Source organism: Xiphophorus hellerii, chromosome 15 (genome assembly GCF_003331165.1).
Source record: "Xiphophorus hellerii strain 12219 chromosome 15, Xiphophorus_hellerii-4.1, whole genome shotgun sequence".
Lineage (NCBI taxonomy): Eukaryota > Metazoa > Chordata > Actinopteri > Cyprinodontiformes > Poeciliidae > Xiphophorus > Xiphophorus hellerii.
Genome location: NC_045686.1, coordinates 10,106,321 through 10,120,431, shown reverse-complemented (window position 1 = coordinate 10,120,431; position 14,111 = coordinate 10,106,321). Strand labels below are relative to the sequence as shown.

The following is a 14,111-nucleotide window of genomic DNA, read 5'->3' as shown; positions in this document are numbered from 1 at the left end:
TGTACGAGATGATCTGGACAGAGCTTTTTCTCTTATGTGGGAAAAGCTATATAGCATAAAAAATGTTGAAAAACCAGTTGGTAGAGTTTAGCAATTGTGTGCTTTGTAATGCTAAAAAAATACTAATAACTTGAATAATTTTCATAAGAATTATATGTTATGTATGATAAATATTCTCAGAAGAAACATCCACTTCTGTAGCTAAAATGCCCATATGACATCTTGAGGAACAGCTGTGTCACTGACCAACTTCTGGTTTGCTACCTGCTATAAAAAAGTGACAAGTAGTGTTGTTTTCTTCAAAAAGTTTAATTTGCATAATTATTTACAACAGATGATTGGTAGTACTTAGGAGGCAAAATATAGTAAGTCACATTCATAAAGCAAAAAAAAAAAAATCATAAAAACTGTTGGAACAATTTCAAAACCTTGCATTTAGAAAAGAAAATGTACATTTAATTTTTAGATGAACAAATCTAGAAATGAAATAGTCATCCTAAAGTAATCTTGCAAACACAAACTGATCTGTAGACTGCTGTTATACTGACCAGCAATGAATCACTAATTAATACAATCATTTACTATCCTGCATGCTATTATAAAATGTTGACAAAGAAACATTAAACAACCAAAACAGGGTCAAGAGCAGAAAATAGTTTTAAATAAATTAGGCCTAAATTATATATTTATATATGTATATTTCTGTACAAATACTTATTTGGCATAATGTTTGTCCTCATTATTGATATATTAAACAATTTCAAAATAGAATTAAGCTAACCACAAACCTGTATATACTATCTGATGGTTTTGATGTCATTTTAGGGGGTTTTTTTCTACCCATAACCCACAACACATTTCTCCACCAAAGTCAAACAAAACGGTGTCTGTTCTATCTCTTCATAAAACACTGAAAAATATGTTTTCTTTAGCAGTTTCATATTTATACACAAAATATATCCAAATTACATAATGTGCAATTCTGGTAGAACTGTTATAATATGACTAGTATTAGTGCCCCTCAGAGTCAGTGCTGGATTTGTACATTTAGTCAGGCCCATTACACAGATGGACACTGAAGCTGCAACGAAAAAACCCCAAATATAATAAAATAAATTACACAAAACAAACTTGTGGATATTAATCCTAATGCTGCCTGGTGAAAAGAATAGTTTGTCAATTCAGTGTTGATCTTTGACACCACTATGTCTTGTGCGGGAAATATTAAATTAGCACCTCTCCTAGCTTAGCATAAGGACTTGGAGCTGGCTAAATTGCTAGCCCTTTCAAAAAGTAACCTACTTGTAGAGCTTTGGTCTAAAGTTGACATGCAGTCATCGTGGATGTGGCTGTTAGTGATGTGTTTGAGTTGTTCCTTTCTCCACCATACAAAAAAATATTACGTAATGTTAAACAAGAACTGGGTGCACAGGTTTGAATTTATTGTAGATTTGTTTATATTCTTCACAGTCAGAACTAAACAGTTTTAAATATATACATGCACTGGCACCATTATTTAGCAAAGGAACTTTTAACATGTTGCACCTTGACCACAGCCATTTTCATGTACCCATAGACAATATGAGAATATTTGAGTACTTTTCTGGATTTGTTATCCTGCCGGGGACCTGGCGTTCAAACATGGTCCATAATTTTACAGCAGGGTTTAGCTTTGAGACCATTTCAGGGACCTAATTTAATCTGCTCCATCTATTCCCCAACTAAATTGATATGTGTTTCGGATCTCTGTCCTGCCAGAACACTAATGTGTCTCCAAATTTCAATCATATGACCCGATTTGTAATGTTCAGTTGCAAAGTGATTGGCAAGCATGTTCAAGAAGAACACAAGAACCACCAGGCTACAGTGTATCATAAACTAGGAAATGCTGGAACACCTGCCCTGATCTATAATGAAGCTAGTTTTATATCATCATAGACACTTTGTCTAGTGCTGGCCAGGAGCACTAGTCAAAGAACACTGTGCCAACTGCCCAGCATGGAGGTGGTAGTATTGGGCTGTGGAGCTGTTTTTGCTACCGGTCGTACTTAAGCATTGTAAAAAGTTGGTGGAATTAATAAGGCAGATTACTAGCTTTAAATTCCTAAATCTTACCTCACCTTAACAGCCAAATGGTTGATACTTAGACACAGTTGACTGAACAAGACATTATAGTAGATTAAGCAGGATAGCATTGTTCTTATGAAATAGCTTTGACTTTGATTAAAATTTATGGGGCATGTTTAAAAGCTTGATCTGTGCAATCTCTACATTTTGCAATAAATGGATTGATCACGTTGCCAGTTAGAATTATGATGTGATCGATGCCTACAAAACAAATTTGGTTTCTATGCAACTTACTATGGAAAAGCTATCCAAAAAGCAGCTGTGCGTTATGTTACTTGTGTCTACATTAGGGCTTAAGTATGTATAATTCTTTCTGGATTAAATTAAATATCCAATTCAAACTCAGGCACCCAGCGCTTGTGTTTAAAAGGCATTGATGTATGTAACTAAATCACTAAAAGCTAAAACATAATATGACATTCATCCCGATGATGAGTTTAGGCGACCGATACTCTTTTACCACATTGTTGAATACCAAGTATTGGTTTTACATGATTGCATTTGTTATGTGGTAGGCTAGCAATTGAAAAAAACAACAACCTTTAAACAAATCAGTAACTTTTCTAAGTTCACAGGAGATGTGTTTAACAGAAGTCTTTTCTGATCAAATAAAGTGAAATAGGCATACAACCTATTGTGACAAACTATTCTTTAACCAGCTAAGGAATCATCAAATATTCCTTTGACTTCAGAAACCAACACAAAAACATTTGTAACACTTAAATGAGGGTTATTGCTTGAAAGGCAGAAACACTCATACATAGAGATGAGGTTTACACGAGCCTCACAGTAAATGTTCATATTTGCTTGATGCTTGGACAGAAACGAGTTCTGATGTCATCATGTGAATTATGAAAACAGAACAAGAATATTGTAGAGCAACAATGTTGGAAATAATGAAAGTTGAATGAGTTTACAAAAATCCTCAAAATCATGAGCTGAAACTTAACTGAGTAGTAGAGAATATGCCATTACACTGCTGATCTAAAGTTTATGTGCACTGGATGGTTTTGGTGTTTACTAATTAGTCAAATATTAACATAAAATAAAATAAAACCAACATGTAATACAATAAGATGGTTATTTCAGCACCTAGACTTCTGTGAGGTTTAACTTCAGTGAAATGATCTAAAATATGGTGCTTTTGATATGGATAAAAAATATGGGTAGCAACTCTATAAGGACCTATTCTTGTGAGTCCTTGAACGATATTTAAATGTTAAACATTTTATATCAGTGTAAACTAAATACCAACTGGCAGATTAGCTGTATCCCATTCTGGTTGTGTTTCCTTCTGATGCATTTATCCCAATGTACATGGTGCCTTTAGCGGTCTCTTGTATGAAGTTCAATCTGCACAGAGGCCTGCAACCTCAGCCACCCTGCAGAGGCACTGCTGCATAGTACACAGGCATGAAAAAGCGTTCACGTGGAGCTTATAACTGCTCCTAATAACGTTCGCTAAAACACTCAACCATGAGGTAAATAGCTCCAGGCCAGCCTGTCTGTCATTGTAATAAAATACTATTGCACTTTTTTCAGCTGGTCCAGCCTCCAACTCTAATATACACCAAGATTCCAAAATGGGCAAACAGAAGGTGACAGTAAAGACACTTATGAATGAAAAAATATAATCTGAAACAATTACCTTCCTTTGATTAGTTTTTAAAGTGTTTTTTATATATGGAATCAAAAAGTATTTGAAATTATACTAACACATTTACTAAGGTCTGAACCAAATACATTGAATTGTGACCAGAATAAACGTCAGCAATTTCTCTTCTTTGATGTCTTTTATCTAGACTATATTGTGCTAAATCAGGACAACTGAAACAGGCAAATGTAAATGTTGTTCCACTTTTAACTCTGTGATCCAACCAAGCATATAGTTTCCAGCCCTTTATGAAGGTACAAACTCTAAAAGGTCTTGCAGTTCTTTCACAAACCTCAAACCAAATCATTTGCTCAGTCCTAAGAGAATCAAACTGTAAGGCACCTGAGGATTTGTCATGTACATAGTTGCCCAACTTCTAAGCCCCATATAAAATGGTTGGGAGAGTGATGAAAAACACAGGAAACATTTATAGCAACTCAAAGATAATGGTACGAAAATGGCACCATGATATTATAACGTCCCTGCAAAATACTACAAGAAACACTTTGTGTGATTTCTGATATTGTAATTGTGTATCTTATACCCCTTACAATGTATTACTGTAGATGCGTAGTCATTTCCAACACTGTCCCTGTAACTTCTAAGAACATCCTGGTGTCAGGATTTCAGTCCAACTGTGAAAGCAGCTGAAGTGACATGATTTTTCACTCAAAACACTATGAAGTTGTGAGTGTATTTCGAGATAATCCTTATCACTTTGCTCTTGCGTCTCAGTCCCACCTCTTTTAAAGTACCAGAACACAATGTCCCAAAGGAGGAAAGATAATGACAGATTTGACTCATACCAACTGTCACGCAAGTAAAACAGAAACACGAATTTAAAGCTGTGAGAAGCTCAGTTTAATCTTAATTTAATTTAAAACCTGCACTGGTGATAGAGGCCACCAGATCAGCAGCAGTAGACATGATGGAGTCACAGTTTGCAGTCTGTGGGAAGTAGACTTTGTCTGACTTCAGTCAGGTGGAAGAGCAGTTAGATTGTAAAAGTAGCCCGTCAACCGTCGCTCAATCGAGATTAAACAACTGTGGTGTTTTCAGCAGATGCGTCCTTCTACAAGATGAGTTGAGATGTTGATAAAGACAACCAGGGAGAAATGAAGATGAAAGACTAAACAGGAAGTAAAGCTTCGGATGACAGTAAGAGTGGCCACTATGATCTGAAAAACCTTTTGCATAAGTTCTCACATTTTTGGGAAGCAAATGTGTTCATTGAAGGTCTTGACCAAATTTTAAAAACATAATGTGATAAATTGTAAGTATTTTACATTACATTGTTTTAGTGTCTAATTCAAACATAAGAAACACAACCAATCTCAAATCATGCTCAAAATAATTGAAAAAATGGCATTGTGTGTTTTTTTCCCTCTCTACCACTCTGCCACAACATAAATCATTTTAAGCAAAGTAATATAAACAATAATGTTGAAAAAAAAAAAGCGACCTGTAAAGACTAAGCCCTTACCATCTTAACAGTTTATTGTACGTCTATAATGCACTGGACTTATTGAGCAAATGTATGCTGCGATCCCTTTATTCTATAGTGGGCACACATCTATAAAATATATTGTTTGTTTGTTTGTTTTTTGCTTAAATTAGACCTTTAAAGTAGTTAACACAACCTGAAATAAATAATGTAAAAATATTTGTAATAAGCATATTTATAATGTATGTACAGATCAGTAACTGTGTATTTTATTAGGATTTTATGTGATAGACCAAGACATTGTTTTAAAGTAGAAGGAAAGTGATTTGTGGCTTTCCACTTTTGAAACAAATTAACACCCGAAAAATGTCAAGGTAATTTTCTATCTACTCTGATAAACCCCAAAATAGATTTAGTTCAGCCAGTTGCCATCAAATAAATACAGCTGTGGAAGGATTGTTTGTGAATAACAATTTTTAGTTGACTTTAGGTTTTAACTAGGCCTTATATTGGAATTCATAATAAAATGGCTGAATTCAAATGTGCGCCAATTTGCAGATTTATATGTGTAAAATATACTATCCAAGGAGTGTAAGGGGTGTACATACTTCTGTAAAGCACTGTAGCAAAGTTAATGATATATCTGAAAAAAGTTTAATCTATTTACTTTGTTTGAGCATTTTCTGTGAACTCGTTCTAAACTTTCGATGTTCTAAAAATGCTACACTTTTTTTGTGAGTTCAGGCTCAATACCCAGTTGCTCATTCATGAGCTAACAAAATTCAACTCATTAAAAAGTAAATAATATGTTTGCCCTGTTTCATACTGGAAATTAAATATACAACAATTTGCATGGACAAACAAACGAAATCAAAACACCCTGTCATCCCATTGTATTTATTTGAAATTTTTGCAATCCCCAATCTCCTGGGACATTTTTTGCATCAATGTCATCTCTACATTCATTAGTGTTTTGGTAAGGCCATAGGGTAAAGGTTTCAGATTTAGCGCACTCATCCTGGAGTAAAATAGTCCAGCTCATGCTGAGCCTTGTTGCCAGTAGAAATTATAATTAAATAGTGTCATTATCCCTCTTAACTTTTCACCACCTCATACAGAGAACGCAGACTGCTCCCCACCGCTGAACGTGTTAAGATTAAAACAGGAAACACTCTAACCCACCATGATCATGGTGGCAACCTCAGCATTTGTTTTAATTATCCGAGGTTGGACTGGCAAATGGAGATGAGTGGGAATGAACTGGAAGTGTGAGGAAAAATAAAAACCATGATGTATCCTTAATTTTATTTTAAAAGTTGTTGGAATGTCAAACCTGTTTTCCCTCCTGCTCAATAATAATAGTAATAATAATGTTATTCATCTCAGTAAAACTCCCTTTACTATATTCTGGGCAACAATCTGAACTAAAACAACTGTCTCCTCATTTAATTCACTGAAAGTAACAACATTGCAAAATTGTCACACTCAACCATCGGGGAGACATGTTAATAAATCTCAGTGTAAAAAGTACTGTTATTTGTGTGTGTGTGTGTGTGTGTGGGTGTGCGTGTGTGTGTGTGTGTAGGACTGGGTGAGGGACAACAGTTTTAGAGTAAAAAGCAGCACCATTTATTATAGTAACTGAATATTGTTAAAGTGTCATTTGCACCTGTTTTCCCTAGAACTACACAAGCAGATCAAACGAGAACAGAAAGTCAGATGCAGTGCAGAATGGAAACTCTCAGCTAAGAAATATTACTTAATAACCAGACAGACGATCTGTCATATCAACCAATGCCTGTTATTACCGGAAATAGTAAATGTATAGCATAAACTCTGAAATTGGTCTTATGATAGATACTATAAGTAGAATTAAAAGTGTTAGAATCATAAAAGCTTACTTAAAAGTGCCATTAATGCCATTAAAAAAAGGAAACAAGGTGCAATTTCTACAACTTATATATAGATATATATATATATTTATATATGAAATTCTGTAGTAGATTTTTCATCTCTGTTCTTGCAATTCAACTGCAACAATATCACATGAGCGTCATAAACTACATTTCCCTTGGAAATACAAACATGAATATTATAAGGTGCAAAATGCATTGGTTGAAATAACCTTTTTCAGGCTGTGTAAATCTTTTTTTTTTTGTTAATAATTCATATTTGTTCTGCAGTGGAAATGTGGACAGCAGCTAGTAATTCACACGTCTTTAAAAAAGTCCTAAGACTGAATGGTATTGCAGGGATGGAAATGATTTCTGGATGGATTCTTTAGTGTTATTTATTTATTTTTTTTAAATCCTAGCCGGCAACAATGGCTAATGGCTGCAGCACGACTGATTAAAGAACGATCAAAGAAAAATATGTGAAGTACTTGCCACATCAACCATGGCAAATTGAACGCTTAATTTTAAAAAGTCAAACTCTTCTTCAGGTTTTCACCGTATTTAAAAAAATAATAATAAGGAAAAAGCAAAGAAATTTAAAATTATACTGCAAAGAAATAATATGGTAACTTTGAGTGATAGAGGAAACACAAAGGGTGCTTCAGCCACAGACCATTGTTGCCACCAGGGGAAAGTAGCGCTTTGTTTCTCTGAATGGAAAAAAAAGTGTTTTTGTCCTTTGACACAGTTCAGGAACAGCAATAATTTAGGTGGACCAAAAAAGACAAAAGAAGTCTGAAAATTGATTTAATTCGGGCAGCTGTTATTTTACTTTATGTTAGCTTGTTCTCAGCCATTGGCAAATGTCCCTGTGATCTTTAAGATACAGTTGGCAAAGGTAGATTTTGTGGACATTAACAACCTCTGTATTTATTATGTTTGGCTGGTGACTTTTAGCTGAAGAATATCAAATGAAAATTGAAAAAAATTGTTTGCTGTATCATTATTCCAGATTATCGGGGCTTAACAATGTGGTCAAAAATCAGACTCCCGTGTCTTTAAGATGGCTGCATTTGATCATTCATCACTGTTGTCATTTATGTAGATAAAAAAGGGATAACATTTTCTGTTAAAATCTTTGCCTAGTGTATTTTCTTTTCAGGGACAGCCAGGACAGCATGTAAAAAAATTCAGCAAACAGGAGATATAGGGCAGATGTTGTGCCGCGACCTGCTGGTGTCAGATGGAGATGGACTACAGGAGCTAAGGAGGATTGTGTGGACCTCAAAGCCGTGTTTGGGCCTCTGGGATGTAGATCTCAATGCTGTCCGCCCTCTCCGTGGCTGAGTTCTGTCTGAAAGAAGCTGCTCGTTTGGCAGCCATGAGGCGTCTGCGGGCTTCCTGTCGCTGGCGGTCCTGGAGGTCAAGAGAGCGCTCCCTCATCATACCACCACGGCCCCTGGCTGGCCTCTTTGGCAGAGGTGGGGGCCACTTTTGCTCCTTGGGACACATAGAGAATTGATTACACCCCTGAAAATAGTCCCTGTTTATTCCAATTAGAAATAAACACTTGCTTATATTCTATGGTGTAATCTTTGCATGTTAATGGGAATTGCTCTTTATCTACATCTTATACAGTGCACACTTCCTCCCTTAGCATACAAATGACAAAAATAGACATCAATGATGACCGTTATGGGAACTATTTGTGAATTAATAGCATTTTTCGTAGCGTTTAGCCTGTCACAGCATAAAAATTGGATGATAAAAATTCACTTTTTCACACATTTAATCAATCATATAAACACTTGTAACTGAAGGAGAGATGAAACGGCATATTGAGAAACATCAGATTTTTTTCTAACCAGCTAATATTCAATTCGATCAAACTCTTCCTGCTTACGTTCAGTAAGGATTACGAAAAAATCTTTCTTTTTGCAAAATGATCTTCAAATACATATCCTTAGACTTGGGGTGGTGAGCTTTAGACTATATGACTTGGGTCAAACATTTTGTGTATCATTCCACGTTTCCCACAATGCATTGTACGAACTTTGACCCACTGATGTAATGAATGAGGTTTGTTGCCTGTCTTCCTGGACTGAGACCAGGCAATTGTGATCATCACTCCCAAACACTGACTCTGTCCCTAAGCCACTTTGTAATTAATTTGGCATTATATGATTTGGGCCATTATCCATTTGGAAGACATATTTGTGTCCAACCTTTACTGTCCCTGCTGATGCCTTGAGTTTTCCAGAGAAAACTTTCATGTAATGTTCTTTACTCACAATGCCATCTATGTTGTGCAGTATATGAGTCACTCATGAAGTAAAATCCTCACACAATATTTTTTGCAGATATATTATACACCAACAGTCATTATATCCAAGTATTTCAACTTTAATTTCATCAGACCACAGGAGATGTCTCCTAAATTTAAGCCATTTGTCCATGTGTGCATTTGCAAACTGTAATCTGTGTTTATATATTTCTTGTGGAATGACGGCTTTTTCCTCACAGAGTGGCCTCCGAGCCACTGAGTCGGTGGCACAAATTCACGCCAGTATGACTGACTAGGTGTCACAGTATATGTTGTTTGTAACTCTAAAAACAGTGTCTTATACACAGTCAGGAAGAGCTTACGCTGCCACTGTATATCAATTCATTGTTGTTGAACAATGAATAAATAAACACAACATTTTCATAAGATTGTGACAGATTTCTGAGGGCAAGGGTAAGGTTCTATGACCGCAAGCTGGTGTTGGTTTAAACAGTGCCTGCCCTGATCCAGTAAGGCTATGCGTGGAACATCTGTGTCACTGTGAGGGTTAAGCTCTACTGAGCTCGCTATGTGCCTGCAAAGTGCTGGAGGCAGTAGAGTGTTTATAGCAGACAGTGTAGAATACAGATAATTACCCAAGTGCCCCAAACGATCTTGTTACTTCTTAAGTTGCAATTACCAATTAAATGGATGTCTTGCAGCTGTAGGTCCCTCATCTGCAAGCACCACTTCTATACATTTGCCTTAATGTACGTTATGTAAAGAGTGATTTAACTGAAAGCTTAAATAACCACAGTATTTTGCATGTGTGGAAATTTGTTCTTCCCTTCTAGTAATAATTTGATTAAATTGGTAATTCCACCTTGTTTTAAAAATGACAGTCATCTATAATGAAAGCCTGCATTCACAGTAGAACAAGTAAAATATTTTCCTCAAACTTAGAGTATTGTCTGATTTGATCTACATATTCAGTTGTAGACAGAGTTGCATCCAGCACCAGGTTTTAAAAATAGCTTTTTGTTTTAAAGAAACAACTATTAACAAGGCTTCAAAAATTGCTTCTTGATGATTTGTCAAAATAAAACAAACGCATTCATGTGTAGCAAGGCCTTTAACTCCCCAAAGTAGTTAAGCAATAAATCCTTAAAGGGCAAAAATCTTACTAATACTGAAAGTGTGAAACACAACTAGGTGACAACTGGCCTTTCCATTGCTTCTCAAAGCAGTTAAAAAAAAAAGACTTTTTAGCCACACACCTTTCTAAAATGGAATGCTCTACAATACGTATGTAAGATGATGTAGTAAATGTAACTCCAATCTATTGAAAATCAGTTGATGTCTTGACCAACAAAAATAAATTCCAATGGGACCATGTCTCATGGATGTTGTTTATTAGCAACTCCTACAGGGACAGAGTGAACACTCTTACTTTCCCCAAACAGTCTTTTGGCAGGAATTGGTTCCAACAGAAATCTTTGTTGGAATCACTTCTTGCCACAGGATTATAAAGCAACTGGGAACTTGGCTTCAAGGGAATCAACAGCCCAAAGTTGAGGGACAAAGATAGAACATATTTAATGCCAGAGCTATATTTGATGCATCTCTAAGTTCCCACCCAGACCATTAAGGTGACTGCAACTATTGTTTGTGAGCATAAAGTTTCTCAGATTAAAATGTGTTCATAATAACAATGTGAATAGGGTGTGGATTTATCAGGTTTCCGACTCGCAGATCACTGACCAAATTTTCTGAATTTTCTTCTTTCCCAGAAAACTCATTATAAAGTTTCTACTTAAAATATTTGCTACAGCTACCTTCCTTTCAAAAATGATATGCCTTTTTTCGTTTCCATGCCCAATTTTGGACATAGGAATAAGTATAACTGACAAACTACAAGCCAAACACAACGGCAAAGAATCAGTGGCAAAAGAATATGACGTAGTATTTTTGAAAGATAACAACATGTTAAGTAGTCACATCAAAGCCTGATTGAATACCAAGTATTCAGACATTGATTAAAATAAACTTGCCTGACAAGTACTCAAGTGTTTCTATGCAAAATGGAATATTTGTTTAGTGTTGTCTCAAATTATTTGATGAATATTTTACAGAAGTGACCAAATGAAATGAAATGGGGAAAATAATCTATAGCTGTAGATTACATTGTAGATTACTTTCCCCATTTAAAATTTTAAAAGCCTCTTTTTCCAAAGTAAAAGGGATATGAATTCACATCATGGATGTTGATGGTTGCTTTAATTTAAAAGCAAACTTAACCATCAGCACTCTAAACTAAAACAGATGCTTCCATCTTGTTAATACTCTGACCTCCTGCTGGTGTAATGCCTAAAAATGAACACTGACGTTGTTAGTGCAGTTTCCTCTTAAGCTGTGCATGTTCATCTGGAGTCCATTAAGACTAATTATTACGAGCGTGTGGAAGGAAATGATACCTTCTTTTCGGGGCTCTCCACCAGCTGCCACTGGTTGCTCTTGATCTGCTCCAGCTCATCAAACTTGGCAGTGACGTCATCAATGGTAAGCTGCAAAAGGTCCCAGAATCCAGCCAGGTCCTGAGATGTGGGTCGAGGCATGGCACTGGGGTCCTAGGAAACAGATGCTTGTAAAAATGCAAATAAAATACGTTTTTTCTACAACTAACAGAATGGAGAATAACTCTCCATATCATCAATGCAAAAGTTTCAATCTGAGTACTTTTGTAGATATTCCTTGGGCTCCCAATCATTCAATTACGGTTTGATTTCCCAATTACAACCACTATGTGGCAGTATATTACCAGTGATCTAGTTGTACACTTGTGAGTGTATTTTAAACATGAACAAGAGAAAAACAAATGTAGTACAATTGCTCTTAAATGTTCTGCATTGATTTGTACAGCATTTGAGACATTTGAAAATTTAACATTGGCTTTCTCTGGGTCATACCAATTTTAGTGTCAAAATTGATCCTTTTGTAGCAATGAATGAGGTCATCAGATATTTTCTTAGTATATGTGACCATGCAACTGAATAGACTTTTGTTTTGGGCCACAATTAAAACATAATTCACAGATTTTCAACCAGGTTGAGGCCATGCGGATAACAAAAATTTCATGTTGGCCTAATTTGATTTTACTAATACCAATATGTGTTTGGGATGAATATCCCAACTAAACCTATTTCAAAGGTATAGTATTTGAGCCTGGGTCTAATAAAAGCATGAATGGTTTGTTATGTTTTCTCTGCAGTTTTTTTTTGAGAACATATATATAAATATAACTGAAGATAGATGTGTATGTAGGACCCTTTATGATTAATTATGACTAAATGTGGACTACAGTAGTTTAATTATAAATTTCAACTTGCAGAATATGTTTTTTAAGAATACTGAATAATTATTCCACCCGGAAAAAAGGCAGCAAACTTCTCACTGCATGATCACATGCAAAAAAAAAAGGCAAATGCTAAATGTTTTAGGAATTATTCACTAATGACCCAGTCAAAATTTTCATGACCTTTGAATTATAATTTTGAATGTCATCACCAGTTTTGAAGTTCTGTATTTTCCACTGTATAAATCTGAAGTAACAGCACACAAAGACAGAGAGAGATAGAGAGAGCCCTGTGACCATTGTCTCAAACAGCAAAACACAAAAACAATGGGAGCTTAAACCAAGAAGTGTTTCATCAGCTCAAAAGTTAACAATATTCAGAGCTTTTTATAAACACTCAGTGCAGTTCTTCTACCATTCAAAGAGTGAAACAGACTCATCTGCTTCTCTTTGAAAGATATCTGAAAGCTCGGGGCAATCTAAGACTTGTCACTACCAATGTAAGACCTAATTCATCATCCTATTATCTTTGAGGAGAGCCAAACAGTAGGGTTATTCAAAAGAAGGAAAAAAAGCACAAAACAACACAAGTTATTAAGACAACAGACTTCATCCACCTCCACAATGATGCATTTCATTTTTTCTTTTAGTCTTATCTTTTAAGGCTCTGATTAAGTCTGTTTCTCTCTCTTTCACTGTCTGCAGAAACATCCCACTCATTGAACTTCATATTCTGATATCAGCTGACTCGGGGGATAGTTAGCATCAGAAAAGGTAAGATACTTCACGTCTGCTCATGCAGTATGAGCAGACGTGACATGAGGGCTAAACAGTGAGAAGGTGATGCACTCCATTATTCAGACCCTGAGTTCCCATTCAACCTGCTGCCTCTGTGCATTAATGGATTGCCTCAACACAGGTGCTGTTTCCTATTGGAATTCCCCTTTCGTCAACTGTGGGTCAATAGCAGCAGAGTGACTGCTTCACCATCGATCTTTGCGGTCTATTTCTGGGAAGGTGCACAAATGCAACGTCAGGACAACTACCATAAAGTTTAGAGTGGGTGAGGCCAATCTACATGCAAATACTGCTAACAAAAAGCAAAGATTAGCCTTGCTTTTCCTGTAAACAAAATGGATATCACAAGGATAAAATGTATTTGAGAATTGCTCACCAGATTCTGTTGGCACAGCCAGTAAAACTGCTGAAACTTTTGAGACATTAGTAGCTGAGCACTTCCAACTGCACTCCGGATTTTTCCTAGGACTGGAAGACACACACAAAGTCTGGATTTATTACCGACAGCTTGGCAAAAGACAGAATGATGAGCAATTGGCTTTCAGTTGGTCACAATAAGCAAATCAGCTCAAAAAGCG

The 14,111-nt window shown here is 35.9% G+C and overlaps 1 protein-coding gene across 5 annotated transcripts in view; it reads right to left on the bottom strand.

Moving 5' to 3' along the window:
- Positions 1–777: 777 nt before the first annotated feature.
- dlgap2b (discs, large (Drosophila) homolog-associated protein 2b) overlaps positions 778–14,111 on the bottom strand; it is a 105,359-nt gene continuing 92,025 nt past the window's right edge. For all 5 annotated transcript variants that reach the window (XM_032585006.1, XM_032585007.1, XM_032585010.1 and 2 more), the window contains 3 exons: positions 13,910–14,001; positions 11,858–12,010; positions 778–8,620 (listed from right to left, as the gene is read on the bottom strand). In XM_032585006.1, the coding sequence (XP_032440897.1) occupies positions 8,405–8,620; positions 11,858–12,010; positions 13,910–14,001 (461 nt within the window). In that variant the 3' untranslated portion in view covers positions 778–8,404. The remainder of the gene's footprint in view (positions 8,621–11,857; positions 12,011–13,909; positions 14,002–14,111) is intronic.